General features: G+C 41.6%; 2 protein-coding genes across 2 annotated transcripts; both read right to left on the bottom strand.

Moving 5' to 3' along the window:
• Positions 1–1,069: 1,069 nt before the first annotated feature.
• LOC148117356 (uncharacterized) lies at positions 1,070–2,692 on the bottom strand. Its single transcript, XM_087902795.1, has 2 exons — positions 1,861–2,692; positions 1,070–1,515 (listed from the first exon to the last, which is right to left on the bottom strand). The coding sequence occupies exons 1-2, from the start codon at positions 2,412–2,414 to the stop codon at positions 1,155–1,157; spliced, it is 915 nt and encodes a 304-aa protein (XP_087758921.1). The 5' UTR covers positions 2,415–2,692; the 3' UTR covers positions 1,070–1,154.
• A 31-nt stretch (positions 2,693–2,723) lies between these two features.
• LOC148117355 (uncharacterized) lies at positions 2,724–5,906 on the bottom strand. Its single transcript, XM_087902552.1, is given in 1 exon segment — positions 2,724–5,906. A coding segment is annotated over 1 exon segment (3,183 nt).
• Between the last annotated feature and the right edge of the window lie 10,437 nt (positions 5,907–16,343).

Raw genomic sequence — 16,343 nt, 5'->3', positions numbered from 1 at the left:
ATAAAATCCTGTGGAGGTTAATTTATCTATTTTTCTGCATAACCTTTGATGGCTGGGGGGAACAGCCCCTATACAATATCCTTCCCCTGAAACTTCTGATAAGGTCAGTCTATGCCGGGGTATAGAGGTACATTGGGAGGGGGCCTTGGTGTGGTTGGTATAGTTTCCCATGATAGCTATCCCTTCATAATATGGGGGCCCTGAGACCAAACAAAGCCAGCAATCTTGTGTCTTGTCAGGATTAGTGTAATTGAGGGCTAAGTAGGTTCCCTCCATTAGATTTAATAGGCTGTCTCCCGTCCCTTCCTGAATTAAGGCAGCTGTGGGGACGGGAGTTGAGCCATGAGTCCTAGGTGGACTGGGCATAACAGGTGGTGCATTGTGATCAATTGACAGTTCCTTATTTTCCTGTACAGATGGGAGCCGCTGATTTGTCAAAACTTGATTAGGGCCGATAGGTATTATGGCCGCTGTCTTTACCTTAAGTTGTATTTTGAATATCACCCCTTTATCTGTCCCTGACATATGCCAGCGGAGCCCCCAGGTATAGCCTTTTTGCCATTCCAGGGCTTGTTTACCCTTGTCAGTAAATGTAATGTTAAGGGGCAGCGAAGTGGTTCTTGCCCTATTTTTAACCCAGCCTCTCTTGACAATAATTTTGTCCCAGGAGGAGGAGGGATTCCAATAGGCATCCCCAGTGGTTTCGCATGTCCATTGAGCACAAAAATATTGTTCATACCCGCCACAAGCATATGCTTTGTCTCTGCTTCTATCATCCTTTGGACATACATAGAAATCCAATGAAGCTAGCCTGTCTTTAGCCCAATTGTCCCTGCATCCGGGGGAAGTTTGTATAGGCCCTCCTGATGAGCTGACCTCTGTGGCCGCATGCTTAGCGCGTGGCAGGTTGTCCTCAGAGTTGGTAGGGTCCTTGATGGGGACATCCCAGGTGTCTAAACCGGCTGCTAATTGACAAAAATCTGGGGTCAGGGGTGGCCACCAAGTATTGGGGGCATATTGGCCAGTTTTTTTCCAGACCGTCTCGCCAGTCTGGGAGATGACCCGCCAGGTTAATGAGTAGACAGTGTGGGGGCCCTCTCCCTGTGTCCCCATAGGTCCTAGGATTAATAGGAAAAACCCGATCATCTTAAACATTAGTTGCAAACCAGTCTTATCTTTAGGGGATTTTGGGTACGTTGGACCTTCCATTTCTTTTCCTGGTCTGGTGTCTGCTGTCCCGGGCTGGCGGCTTTCACATGTGAAGCATGTATCCAGGCTGCTATCCCGTCGACTTTAAGCGCCGTAGGGGTGGTCAATAGTACGGTATAGGGTCCCTTCCAGCGGGGCTCGAGGTTCTTGGTTTGGTGTCTGCGAACCCAGACAGAGTCCCCGATCTGGAACGGGTGGGGGATCGCAGGTCTGTCCAGCTGTTCTTGGTAGGCAGCGGCCAGTGGTTTCCAAACCTCCTTCTGGACAAGCTGGAGTGCCTGTAAGTGGGCTTCAAGAGAAGGGCTGTTAGCATGATCAGCAATGATGTCATCAAAGAAATTAATCATTGGTGGTGGTGCCCCATAGATTATTTCAAATGGGGTTAATCCATGGGGGCCCGGAGTGTTCTGGACCTTGTATAAGGCCAGGGGCAGTAGGAGTACCCAGTCTCTAGAGCCAGTTGCGAGCGTCAATTTGGACAAAGTCTCCTTTATTGTTCTATTTGTACGTTCTACCTGACCTGAGCTCTGGGGTCTGTAAGCACAATGTAATTTCCAATTAATCCCCAATAGCTTAGCCACCAGCTGGCTTACCTGAGAGACGAAAGCAGGCCCATTATCTGACCCCAAGACTTGGGGCATCCCATATCTGGGGAAGATCTCTTCCAGCAATTTCTTGGTGACTATTTTGGCTGTCTCATGTTTGGTAGGGAAAGCTTCCACCCATCCGGAAAAGGTATCTATGAATACTAGCAAGTATTTATAGCCATATAGTCCTGGCTTTATTTCTGTAAAGTCAATTTCCCAGTGAATACCTGGTCGGTGTCCTCGCATGCGGACTCCGATTCCAACCTTTGCCCTTCCGGCATTTACCTGTGCACAGGCCTTGCAAGAATCGGTTACTTGTTGTAAGATGGCATCCTTTCCGAGCAGGTGGTAAATATTTTCTTCCCTATCCAAGAGAGCTTTCATTTTTCGGCGACTGAGGTGGGTCAATTTATGCAGGTAGGATATTAATTCAAAAGTTTGTCCGATGGGCATTACTGGCTTTCCTGCATAGACCCAGCGTCCTTTTGTGGAGTCAAAGGATGCCCCCAAGGTTTTTAGTAAATCAGTGTCCTCCTTAGTGTATCGGAACAAGCCATGGCTTGGAGTTTCAGGGGAGGCTTCTGCCTCTGGTTGGAGGGGAAAGGCTTGGGAGGCCATCGAGGTCAGGCCTTTTGCAGCCTCCCGGGCCGCTGTATCCGCTAGTCTATTTCCCCTTGCCTCTGGGGCATCTCCTTTTTGATGCCCCGGGCAATGAATGATGCTCAGTTTTCGGGGCAAAAATAAGGCCTTAAGTAAGGCCAAAATCTCAGCTTTGTTTTTAATTTCCCTCCCCTCTGAGGTGAGCAGTCCCCTTCTTCGATAGATTTCCCCATGAATATGGGCAGTGGCGAAAGCATATCGGCTGTCTGTATAGACATTTAGTCTCTTGTCTTTCGCCATCTGAGTGCCTGGGTCAAAGCAATAAGTTCAGCCCTTTGAGCTGAGGTCCCTGGTGGGAGGGCCTCTGCCCAAATTACCTCGGTTTCGGTGGTCACCGCCGCCCCCCGCCTTTCTGGCTCCATCCTCCATGAAGCTGCTCCCGTCTGTGTACCAGGTGAAGTCCGCATCTGAGAGGGGCTGGTCCATGAGGTCTGGCCTGGTTCCATGCGCTTCCGCCAGGATCTGCAGACAGTCGTGTTGGTCTGGTCCTTCTGGTGGTGGAAGCAGTGTGGCGGGGTTGAGTGCCAATGTTGGGCCGAACCGCACTCGGTCAGTGTCTAGGAGCATTGCCTGATAGTGGGTCACGCGTGCGTTGGACAGCCAGCGGTCCGGAGGCTGTTTAATCAGAGCCTCTACTGCATGGGGTGCCAGGATAGTCAGTGGCTGTCCCAAGGTCAGTTTACCAGCGTCCTTCGTTAGGACTGCTATGGCTGCCACCATGCGGAGACAAGGGGGCCATCCTGAGGCCACAGGGTCCAACTTTTTGGAGAGGTATGCTATAGGCAGTCTCCAGGGTCCCAGTCTTTGGATTAGGACTCCTTTGGCGTAGCCCCGACTCTCATCCACAAACAATTCGAACGGTTTGGTCAGGTCTGGGAGGCCCAAAGCCGGTGAGGCCAACAAAGTTTTCTTAATGTTCATATAGGCTTCTTGTTGGGCCTCCCCCCAGGTAAAAAGTGTCCCTTGTTTGGTAAGCGGGTAAAGGGGGGCTGCTAATTCTGCGAACCCGGGGATCCAAAGGCGACAGTATCCAGCGGTCCCCAGGAATTCCCGCAGCTGACGGGGTCCCTTGGGGACGGGGATGTTCAGGATGGCCTGCTTACGTGCCTCAGTCAGCCATCTCTGTCCCTCCTGGAGTCGATACCCTAGGTATATGACTTGTTGTTGACAAATCTGGGCTTTCTTTGCAGAGGCCCGATAACCAAGAGTTCCTAAGGTTCTTAGTAAAGCAGAGGTCCCCTCCCTGCATTCAGCTTCTGTTTTTGCTGCCAACAATAAGTCATCAACATATTGTAGCAGAATCAAGTCCGGGTGCTGAATTCTGAAGTCAGCCAGATCCCTGTGTAGGGCCTCATCAAAGAGGGTGGGGCTGTTTTTAAACCCCTGTGGGAGCCTGGTCCATGTCAATTGCCCAGAAAGCCCCATTTCTGGGTCCTTCCATTCGAAGGCAAAGATGGGCTGGCTACCTGGGTGTAATCTTAAGCAAAAGAAAGCATCCTTGAGATCCAGTACCGTGTACCAGCTATGGGAGGGTGGAAGTCCACTCAGTAGATTGTAGGGGTTGGGGACCGTGGGGTGAATGTCTTCCACCCGCCTATTGACCTCTCTCAAGTCCTGCACCGGCCGATAATCGCCCGTGCCGGGTTTCTTGACAGGGAGGAGAGGGGTGTTCCATGGTGACCGGCAAGGAATCAGAACCCCTTGATCCAGGAGTCTCTTAATGTGTGGCCTAATTCCTTGGTAGGCTTCTTGGGACATGGGATATTGCTTAATTGACACGGGAGTAGCCGTGGTCTTTAAAGCGATGATCAAAGGGGGTTGCCGAATTGCCAAGCCCATGCCCCCGGTTTCGGCCCAAGCCTGGGGAAATTCTTTTAGCCAAAACGTGGTGGTCAATTTTTGGGGTTCCTCATGTTCTCCTGGCTCATATAGCTTGTATTCATCTTCCAAATTGAGGGTTAGAACATGGAGGGGCTCCCCTTGGGGGCCTGTAACGTGAGCCCCTGCTTCCTCAAAATGTATTTGTGCTCTCAATTTAGTGAGAAGATCTCTGCCCAATAGCGGGTAGGGGCAATCAGGCACATGCAAAAAGGAATGAGTCACCTTACCAGTAGCCAGTAGCACTTTCCGGTCTGTAGTCCATCGGTAACGTTTTCCTCCGGTGGCTCCCTGGACCCAAGCTGACCGGTCACTCAGTGGCCCCGTAGGCTGGGTCAACACTGAGTGTTGAGCGCTGGTGTCCACGAGGAAGGTGACTGGATGCCCCCCAACATCAAGGGTTATCCTGGGTTCAGGAGGGGGCTCCTGACCCCGACTTCCCTAGTCTTCTTCCAGGGACAAGAGGGAGGCCTGAGGCCGGGGTTTGCGGGGTCCTTTAGGGCGCTTTGGGCAATCTCTGGCCCAATGGCCTTTTTCTTTGCAATATGCGCATTGATCGTGGTCCAATCTGGGCCCCTTTTTGTCTCCCTCCTGTCTATCCTGCTGCTGTCCTGAGACTACGGTGGCTAGCAACTTGCTCATTTCCTTATTCCTCTTACGGTCCCTAATATCTTCTCTTTTCTCTGCTTCCTTTCTAAGTCTCTCGTCTCTCTCTTCTTGAGTCTCCCTCTTGTTAAATATCCGCTCTGCTTCCTTAAGTAAATCCTGCAAGGTACTTTCCTTGAGGTTGTCCATCCTTTCTAATTTCTTTCTAATATCTGGTGCTGATTGCCAAATAAAAGACATGGCAAGGTTACATCCAGGATCCTCGGGATCATAGGGAGTATATATACGGTAAGCTTCCTTGAGTCGCTCTAGGAAGGCGGAGGGGGACTCCTCAAGACCCTGAATGACCTGCTTTACCTGAGCCAAATTGGTGGGTCGTCTGGCAGCCCCATGGAGACCCGCTATGAGCAACTGGAGATAGAGACGTAGGTGGTTCCTACCTTCAAGTGTGGTGAAATCCCAATTTGGGCGTTCCAAGGGGAAAGCAGCATAGATTTCATTCGGCAGCTGCGTGGGACGGCCATTGTCACCTGGCACCCTCTTGCGAGCCTCCAAAAAGACTTGCTGCTTTTCCTCGCTGGTTAATAAAGCCTGTAATAATTGCTGGCAATCATCCCAGGTGGGCTGGTGAGTGACCAAAATAGATTCAATAAGAGAGGTTAGCATGGTGGGGTCCTTGGGAAAAGGAGGGTTATTATATTTCCAGTTATAAAGATCGGAGGCTGAGAATGGCCAGTATTGAGGTTGGCCATTTGGCCCTATCCAGAGGGGGAAAGCCTGTGAGGTGGAATCTGGGGGAGGTTCCCGGCGTCCGCGCAGTCGTCCAGCCATTGGGGACATGGCTGGGGGTGCGGGGTCTGGGGACGTGGCTGGGGGTGCGGGGTCTGGGGCCGCCGCAGTCCGGGCAGCTTCCTCTGGTGGAGCGGGTCCTTGGTATGGCGGGGGTTGTTCTTCCAATAGGTCCATTAATAATTCATCTCCAGGAGGCAGGACCGTCCTTGCCATTGGGGTCCCTTTGTTTTTCCCTCCAGGCTGCAAAGGCTTGGTGTGAACCGGGTAAGAGAAGATTGAGTATGTGGTTTAGCCGGGGTCGGGAGGAGGGGAGGAGGAAGGGTAGGGGCAGAAGGTTCTTTCAAGAATGGCTTAGGGAGAACAAAAGGTTTGACCCAAGGAGGTGGGTCGTAGGCCAAGGCTTCCCAGGTCACAATGTAGGCCACCTGATCGGGGTGCCCATGTGGGCCTGGGTTCATCACCTTGGCTTTTACCTGTAAAATAACATCAAGGTTAAAAGTTCCATCTCGTGGCCAGCCGACGTTGAAAGTTGGCCATTCAGAGGAACAGAAAATGATCCATTTCTTTTTATGGACCTCCACGGACTGGTTATTAGCCGTGTCCTGAACATCTCTCCAGTGCTGTAAGGTGAGACTCAAGGGGGTAGTTATGGATTGCCCCATAATTTCCAATGAAATTGCTGTAGACGTGAAACAGACAAAAAGGACGCAGAGACAAACACAGACAATTTTCGCAGCGCGGCTCCGGCGCAAAACCGAAAGCAAAAACTCAGATGGAGACGTAGATGAGGGTCCGGATCCCTTGCCTCCCAGAAGGATCACGTACCCCTCAGACAAAGGTGGGGCTCCAAAGAGTCCGATCCGGGGTACGGATTCCGGCAGATGGGCCCTGGAATATCGGGCCCCAGACACCCTTGGAACGTCTTCCAGGGTTGCGGGGGAGAAATCCGAGTTCATCAACTCCTCCTCTATCCCGCCAAATACAAGACACCCAGCTGAGGTATACAGAACGCAGCACAGTCGACAAACAGACAATCAGACGTGACAAAAATAAAAGGCTGGCCAGCTTACCTCCCAAAGGTGGGTCGGTGGTCCCTGGGTGGGGGTCTCCAGATCCCCGTATGGGCCACCAAATGAAAGACCCCCGAAGAGAGTCTTCCTTCTGGAGAGACCCTTCCCAAGGATCAACGAGAACACCGTTGCGGATGAAAACAGCAAGAGGTTTATTTTCAGATACACAGGCGCCTGGGGCGGCAGAGTCTCTCAGAGGACTTGCGCGCCCTCAGGCTGTGGTAAGGGGTTTTTATAAGGGCAGAGAGCAAAAAGCGCGGTTACAGAAGCAGATGCCTTGGTTACAGGGATTTCATTGGACAGCTTAATTTAGCCAGGTTAAATTGGGGAGAAATTCCCCCTTGATACATGGACCCCCCGGTTAGGGCTGAGTTGGCCCTTTCATAACTGGCACTTCCCGTTCTTGCCTTGCCTTCACGGCTGACCACAGATATCCTCTTCTGCTACAGACAGTCTGTAATCCTGTTTTGCAATGTATGACTGTCCTCTGTCTGAATTCCCCAAAAGTACAAGCCTTGCATAAAATGGCATTATTTTTAGCTGTGGCAGCAATTTGAGCGATTTGGGTTGGGGTCCTTCAGTCTAAGTTATTGTGGATGTTGTTGGGTTCCTTGTCTTGTTATTTTCCTTCTATTAATTTCTGTGTGGCTGGGTTTGTGTCTACATATTGTTTAAATTTCTTTTTATTCTGGAATACCTTGCTTTCTCCATTGCTGGTAAAAGAAAGCTTGGCTGGGTATAGTAGTCTGGGCTTGCATCCATGTTCTCTTAGTTTCTGCAGCACATCTATCTAAGACCTTCTGTATTTCATGGTTTCCATTGGTAAGTCAGGTGTAATTCTGTTTTTTTTTTTTTACCTTTATATGTTACTTTACATTTTTCCTTTGAGGTTTTTAATATTTTTCTTTATTCTGTATGTTTTGTGTTTTGATTATTATATGGCAAGGGGATTTTTTTTTTGATACAGTCTATTGGTTTTTTGTATGCTTCTTGTACCTTCATAGGAATATCCATCTTTAGGTTGCAAAAGTTTTCTTCTATAATTTTGTTGGATACATTTTCTGGGCCTTTGAGTTGTAATTTTTCTCATTCTTCTACCCCTATTATTCTTAGGTTTGATCTTTTTATGGTGTCCCAGATTTCCTGGATGTTTTGTGTTAAGAACTTGTTTGATGTGCTGTTTTCTTTGATCAATGAGTTTATTTCCTCTATAGTATCTTCAGCATCTGAGATTCTTTCTTCTATCCTTTATATTCTGTTGGTTATACTTGTCTTTGTAGTCCGTGTTCGTTTACCCAGATTTTCCATATTCAGCTGTCCCTTGGTTTGTGTTTTCTTCATTACCTCCATTTCGGTTTTCAAGCCTTGAACTGTCTCCATTACCCATTTGATTGCTTTTTCTTGGTTTCCTAAGGTATCTTTGAGGGACTTATTCATTTCTTCAAACTTTTTTGTTATTCTTTTCATCCATTTCTTTAAAGGAGTTTTTCACATCCTGTTTAAGGGAGTGTATTACTTTCATAATGTTACGTTTAAAGTCTATTTCTTCCACTTCTTTTGGATTAGGGTGTTTAAGACTTCCTGTTTTTTTGTTTTTTTTTTTCACCAAGACTTCCTGTTTTGATGTTTGCTGGATTCTGGTGTTATCATGTTTTTCAGGTTGTTGGAGGAATTCTTGCATTGGCGCCTGCCCATTTCTTCTTTCAAATGCAACCAGGAGAATCTTGGCATCTTTGTCCAATCTATGCAGTGACTGACTTTCTGGATGGATCTCCTCAGTGCAGGAGCCCCAACTGTTCCTGGGCCTAGGATTGCACAGACAATAGGGAAGGCTTGCAGGAGGCAGGGTCATGTGGAACAAAGAAGCCCCTGCAGCTGGTGCTGAAGGGGACAAGTGCTCCCTTCTCGGACTGTCCGCCCCTGGATGGCACACACTCACCAGTCTGGATTGATCTCCTCAGCACAGAAACAGGGATTCCTGTTAGTCCAAGGATCCCACAGGCAAGAGGGCGATCTTGGTGGGTGGGCAGGGTAGTGTGAAACAAAGAAACCCCTGCAGCAGGAGCATGCCCTTCAGGGGATCTTCAGCCATGGGGTTTTCCAATTATTTTTTGTATCTGTTGAGGTTTGTTTTGTTACCAAATATGTGATCAATTTTTGAGAAGGCTCAATGGGGTGGTAGATGACGAAGATTAAATCTGTTACACAGAAAAAGCAGTAAATACCTTTAACATCTGGACCATTGCTCCTGCTTCTAGTTCAATATATTTAAAAATAGTGACAAATGACTATATGAAGATCCTTACTTTAACAATCTTTATTGTGTATGTGTGCAATTTCATGTAATCATGAATGTGTGCACATGGATATGTGTGCATATGTGGGTATGCTTATAAGAGCGTTCAGTGTTGAACGTCTATCTGTGGTAATGTCCCTGTTTCTACTTTTCCATAAATAGTGTTGTAGAAATACATCAACAAGCCCTGAATTTTTTTGTGGTTGATGGGGGAAAAAAAAACCTCAGGTTCTTATGCTTGCATACAATGTACTGTAATGTTTGAGTCTTTTCCAGCTCCCCTCTCAAATTTTATAATCATACTTACTAATTCCAGTAACATGTGACAGTTACTGCAACATTAATTTTTCCAAATTAAGTAAGACACTTGGATGGGTTCAAAATGTAAATTAAGGGTGGCTGGAGAGATGGCTCAGTAGTTAAGAGCATTGCCTGCTCTTCCATAAGGTCCTGAGTTCAATTCCCAGTAACCACATGGTGGCTCACAACCATCTGTAATGAGGCCTGGTGCCCTCTCCTGGACTGAAGAAAGAATACTGTATACATACTAAACAAATAAATAAAATATTAAAAAAAAACAAAATGTAAATTAACAAATGCATTTAAAAGCCCAGTAAACTAAATCTGCTAAACTATCTCTGGAAAAAAAATGTTAAAGTTCTGTAGAAGTACTCTATAAATGCTATCTGTTAATAAAGACTTTCTTAGTCAATTATTTGAAACATGTAAGAAAATATAAATCAGTTTATAACTAAGCAATTATTGTTGTGATTAATTCTATTTTCTCCCACAATTTAAGTGTTGAAGCTGAAATAAAAGGTATATCCAAATTTGTCTATATTTTTGACAAGGACAATAAACCTGTAAATCACTTATAAAATGGTCATTAAATTGTATCAAATACATTCTGACTGCTGTCCTAATAAGAGAAAGAAATTGGTAATATAGGGGGATTTGAAAGCATATAGGAACAGAGAAAATGTCATGAAAAAGTAAGAACAAATAACCATCAGCAAACCAAAGAGTAATAGCCCTGAATAGATGAAATCTGTGAACATGAATAGAGATCTTGGATATCTGCTATTATTTAAGACACCCATATTTTGGTCTTTTCTTATAGTATTTCTTGAAATTTAGCGAAGCTTTATTAATCACAGAAATAAAAGTTTACAGTACTGTTTTACAGTAATATAATTCCAACAATAGAGAGACCAAATGAAGAAACAGAGAGAGCAGTATCTATCACATGAAAAACCTGAAATAAAATAAAACTGAAAAGTTGTTTTATTTGTATTTAGTTCATTTTATCATATTAACATAAAGCCAATTCATACAGAACAAAATATGAAAATGGCATTATCATTACACAAGTGGTTCCATTATCATATTTCCCACAGTCAGAATAAATTCACAGCTGTATAAACAAAAATTGTGTCATGTGGGAGCTTTTTGATTTATAAGAGAGTTTACAAAACTCTTATAGAGACTTAAACTTAGGAAGGTCTTTTGTGAAGCTTCATTAATACAGTTCGCAGTTTTGCTAGTTATGACAGTTTCCATACACAGAAGTAACTTAATCTTTCTGTATACTTGAACATAATCTTGTTTTTCTTATGCTATTTCACTACCAAAACTATACCCCTAGGGCTTCCAGAAGAGCCACATAAACTAGTGCCACTTAAGATACCATATAGAAGTCAACATTTTAAATGATGCTAAAATTTCAATTAAATTCAATTCCAGGTCCTCTCAGGTATGATTTTAGATTAGTTCTGCAAAGTCAGATTAGTTTTTATCTGATTCTAGATTTAAATATCACCTGGAATAAAACAACAGGTGATATTTAATGGACACAGTGCCAATTTCAGTCACATATACAAAAACCTATAAAAATGATGCTGAAATATATATATATATATATATATATATATATATATATATATATATATATATATATATATAATGACACCAAATAATCATTTTTGATGCTAATGATTTGGAAAAGCTAATATAAATATATTTTCATAATCACTATTACCATAATTGAGATTATTAAAATTCCCAAGTATGCCAGTAAACAGTTGATTGAATATAACTGAATCAATATTTAAATGGAGATTTTCACAATAGGAATAAAAAATTATTGAACTCATTTAAAAAACACAACCTAAAATTAATAAAAATCAAATATTCTTACCAAAGAGAAAGTATATTGATATTATCTTCGCAATATAATGTGAAACTATGTTAATGATATAAAATTATGATATTATTGCTATAAAAACTGACATGTAGGTTGGTAAAAAAGAACTCTATAAAAAAAAACAAAGCCTTCTATGATTAAATAAACACCAAAAAATGCAAGTGTGAGGAACCCAGAATGTGTTCAACTTCTGAAAAAATTGCATTAATAAATCTTAACATATTCTTACAAAATAATGAATGTAGACGTATATTTATATCACTTATACAAAAATTCTTTCCGAATATAACAATAATTTAAAAGTAGCAAAACCAGTAGCCATAAAATATTTAATTCTGCCATACTAGAGAATAATTGAGTAGAACTTAGAGAACAATACTAAGGCGATAAATATGACTGGGGTATTCATGCTGCATTGTAACATTGGAATATATGGTTAAATAGTAGGAAAGCAAGATTATAACAGTTTAAGTTAAATATTAATAAAAATTAAAAATTGACTATTAATAAAAATATTTTGTAAAAATAAGGCCACCAATGCTGATGTGTACACCTTCACTTCATGATTTTTGGTACCCTAATTAAAGTTCAAAAATACTAACTTTACATATGAACATTAGGTATGTTTAAAGTTTAAATTTGAACCAGATCAATTTTGAAAATGATTCTAAACATATTATTGTTCCTAAAGTATACCTCAAATTGTTTATACTTCAAATTTTCAAAATAAGTTCTCTTTATTCCAACAGAATATTAAGGTGTTGAATATAACATATGTTAAATGATAATAAGTTTTGCCTTATGTAATACATTTTGGAACATTCAAGTATTTTGTTCCCCAGTGCTTTATGCAGTCTTATTCCAATCGATTTCCTGGTCTCAGGACTGGTTTTGTGTACCTATTGCTTTTATATATCTGTGATATTAGAGAGCTGCCCTACTTCAAGTGCTTACTAGAGATAACTCAATAAAAGACTGCTGCTGTGATTCTGTCCCCATGACAAGTAAAGATCCATGTAGTCTAAACTATCCTTTACAATTAAGGAGGAAGGTCTTAACCTCTGAGAATTCCCAATAAGAATAGCAATTGGATGTTACCAAGCCTTCTTACATAATAGCAAGTTCAACAATAACTTCACACACTTAAACAAAATGTAAGGCAGCTAAAAACTTTAATAGAACATGGATTACAGCGATTTTCAATGGATCTGTGTGTATTCCATCCAATAAAATGTTTTCTGTATATGATATCTGGATATTTAATTGGTGTTTGAACCTCAAAAATTTCAGAAATGTATTTGAAGATTACCCGTTATTGATGTAAACATATTGTGGTTTTTTTTCCCCACATTAATCATTTAACAACTGGTCAGTAAGACATATACTTACTATTCTCTCCCATTTATTATGGAAATAGTTACTTAGCTGAAAAATGATGCTAGACAAAACTTTATGAAAGATTTAAGAGGTAAAGTATTACACAAATTTTCTCTGGGTCTATAAATGATATTGTACAGATATATCACATTTCTTCATTATTTAAACCTAAAATGAATCAATAAAAACCATAATATATTCTCAAAGATTTTTTTAGTCAATAGCTCACATTTTTATCCTTTCAACTAGTTAATATTTAATGTAATATTTTTATTATTTTTAAGAATATCATAACTTATTTAGATCATATACCCATGGTTATTTCCCTTAACTCCAACCCAGATCTAACTTTTAAATGCTCACAGCTTCCCATTCTTTTTTTTCTTTTTTAATTTTTTTTTTAGTTTTTCCATTCAAAAATTTCAACTTCCTCCCCTTCTCCCATTCCCCTTCTGCTCCCCTACACACCCTCCTCCATCCCTTTCCCTCCTTAAGAGAGGGCAGGAACCTCTGCCCCTTGGGAAGTCTAAGGCCCTCCCCTCTACATCCAGGACTAGAATGCTTTGCATCCAAATATACTAGGGTCCCAAAAGCCAGTACATGCAGTAAAAACAAGTCCCAGTGTCTTTATCAATGGCTTCTCAGTCAGCCTTATTGTCAGCCACATACAGAGAATTTATTAAACTGAGAATGAGTCAACTTTTTTCTATAAACCACTTTGTTCTCTTGTAATCTCTTATTTTCACTCAAAAGTACTAATAAAACTATCATCATTTTTTTATGAAAACATGATAGTTAGAAACACAAAATCAGTATGTCATCAGGAATATCTCCTTGTGAAATATCTTAGAAACAATTAAGTCTCTGCTTTTCTCTAGATTCAGATATTTTCAGTGATGCTAGAATGTAGGAGAAGGGCCTACTGGTTCATCCTGGCTGCCTGGCTAGTTTAGCTCCAAAATACCCACACAGAAACTGTATTAATTAAATCACTGCTTGGCCCATTAGCTCTAACTTCTTATTTGCTAACTCTTACATCTTAATTTAACCCACTTTTATTAATCTTTTTATTACCATGAGTTGGGGCCTACCAGCAAAGTTCATCATGTCTACCTCTGTTGGCAGATCCATGGTATCTGTCTCTGCCTCTTCTTCTCAGCATTCCATTTTGTTTTATCAATTTTGTAAGGATAGGGCCTACTTGTTCTTCCCAACTGCACAGCTAGCTTATCCCCAAAATAACCACACAGAAATTGTATTAATTAAATCACTGCGTGATCCATTAATTCTAGCCTCTTATAGGCTAACTCTCACATCTTGACTTAATCCATTTCTATTAATCTGTATAGCGCCACATGGTTGCGGCTTACCAGGAAAGATTCAGCATGTCGGACTCTGGTGGCTCCATGGCAATGCTCTCTCACTCTGCTTTCTTCTTCTCAGCATTCAGTTTTGTTTTCCCCACCTACCTAAGTTCTGCCCTATCAAAATGCCAAAGCAGTTTGTTTATTCATTTACCAACGAAAGAAACATAAAAACAGAAGTATCTCCTACACCATTTCCCCGTTTTTGTTTAAACAAAAATGAAGGCTTTAACATAGTAAAATTACATATATCAAAATAGTTATCAAGCAATAATTACAGTGACAATATTTATATCTATTTTATCTTTTATCATAACCAAGGAAAACTATACCTATAAATTCTTCAACTTCATCAGACTTCAGAATGATATAATATTACCTATGTAAACAGGAAGTGCATTATAAACAACTTCTAAAACTCTAGAATTGACAGAGATATCTTGCTACCTAAACAGTCAACCAATGTTATTTTGTACCTTTGGGGCATCCATTTTTGCCCTTCAGGCCCATAGTATCCAGCAGACTTTCATGAAGCAGGAAATTACAAAGACAGTTATACCTATATTGGCAGTTTTCAGTTATGTTCTTCTGTTTCCTGCAGACACTTTCATGAAGCAAGAACTCCAAAGTATTATCTCACCTTTAGGCAAGTTCAGCAGTCATTGCTCTATGAGTCCTGCATGCCAGTTTATACAACAGTCCAGACAAGAGCAGTTTTTGGCCCAAATGGTAACCAGCTCCATAAGGAGTGTCTTCAATGCCCATCTTCCTCTTGAAGTTGATTGGTGCTGCCAGGAACAGATGTGTCTCACTGTAATAAAAAGTTCTGAATTCTTAAACATCTTTAATGCCATATTCTGAAGGTCTCTGAAAGATTTGAAGAATCCCTATACATCAGAAATATATTTCTGTGCATCTAGCAAATCTGAATAACATGACTACAAACTTGACTATTATAGATGACTATCTATTAACTTATATTTCTTAATTATACATTACATTTTTATATGAACTACACAAACACAATACCTTTATCAAGAGCAGAAACATATATACACATAACAAAATTGACCTTAAATTTGTATCATTAAACCAAGATCCATACCAATGCAAATTATTCATATCTATATCATATCTTCCTTTAAATATAAATAAACATTTATAGACATTATTTGGGAATATGGGCACATTTCTGTCCATATTGCTTCCTGCTGACTTGGGGCACTGTTAATCAGGTCTTTCATGGTGTATCCTGTGTGCTAAATTCATCTCAGTCAGCAGTTGGGCAAAGTAAATTTTGAAAGTGTTTATGGCAGCCTTTTAGGAGGCCTTGGTCCATGAAACCATATTTGCCTGGAGGCAATCCAGAGGTTCTCATCTTTTCTCTGAAAACAACAGAAGAACATCTTTTCCAGAGTAACTTTCCCTTAGACTCTTATTTGGAAGTCATTATGCCTTTATAATACACATGCTGATTTAGCTTAGCAGCCCTTACAATGAAATGGCTCTCTGTCCTTAGCTCTTTCACAGTCAAAAAATTCAAAGAAACACAATATCTATAATCCAGACTCTCTGTGAATTTTTCAATTTTTGTGGCTTATTTTTTACTCTTTTTAATCTATAAATATCTGTTCTTTGTTTCTTTAAAGACTTTACCTTTTTTTCCAAAACATTAACATTATTTCATGACTCTCTTTTTTATCTCTCTTCCAAGCCTGCATACATTTACCCAACACTGTGAACAATTTAGAGGTCTTTTATGTCCGAATCTGTCCTATTGTGAATCTGTAATTTTTACTGTCCAGTAACACTTTTGCTTTGAACATTTAAAATGTTAAAAACTTAAGAATCTAAGCTGTAACATTACTAAATGTCAAATGCAGTACTGCCTGTTTGCCTGTGTAGTCTAAAACATAAGCTATGATGTTATGATAAATACAGTAGGTCCTGCCCATTCTCTGCACAATTCAGCATGGTGAAGCCACTTATGCCTCTGTGCTGCATGCATTGCCCCCTTTCAGGCACACAGAGAGTCCACATTTCCATCAAGCAAGTCATAGCAATGTACTCACAAACCCCATCGAAATGCCCTGTCTCCTGCAAGAGCCAGATGTTGCACTAGCAGCAAAACTCAGAAAGCTTGCAATCATATATATATTCATATATATATTCATATATATATATGAATTCATATATATATTCATATGTGTGTGTGTGTGTGTGTGTGTATGTATATACCACATCGGAGTGCCAATTGTAAGGAAAGAGGAGAGGTCCCATTGTTCTTCCCGACTGCATGGC

The sequence above is a fragment of the Myodes glareolus genome, chromosome X (genome assembly GCF_982192425.1).
Source record: "Myodes glareolus chromosome X, mMyoGla1.1, whole genome shotgun sequence".
Lineage (NCBI taxonomy): Eukaryota > Metazoa > Chordata > Mammalia > Rodentia > Cricetidae > Myodes > Myodes glareolus.
Note: the sequence above shows the minus strand (reverse complement) of the source record. Positions and strands in the feature narration are given on the sequence as shown.

Bases quoted from the DNA above. Each gene is read 5' to 3' on its own strand.
- LOC148117356 (XM_087902795.1), bottom strand. From the start codon at position 2,414: ATGGCCTCCCAAGCCTTTCCCCTCCAACCAGAGGCAGAAGCCTCCCCT. The intron at 1,516-1,860 runs CAGATATGGGAT...TGATCATGCTAA, and splicing joins TTGCTGGAAGAGATCTTCCC to CAGCCCTTCTCTTGAAGCCC.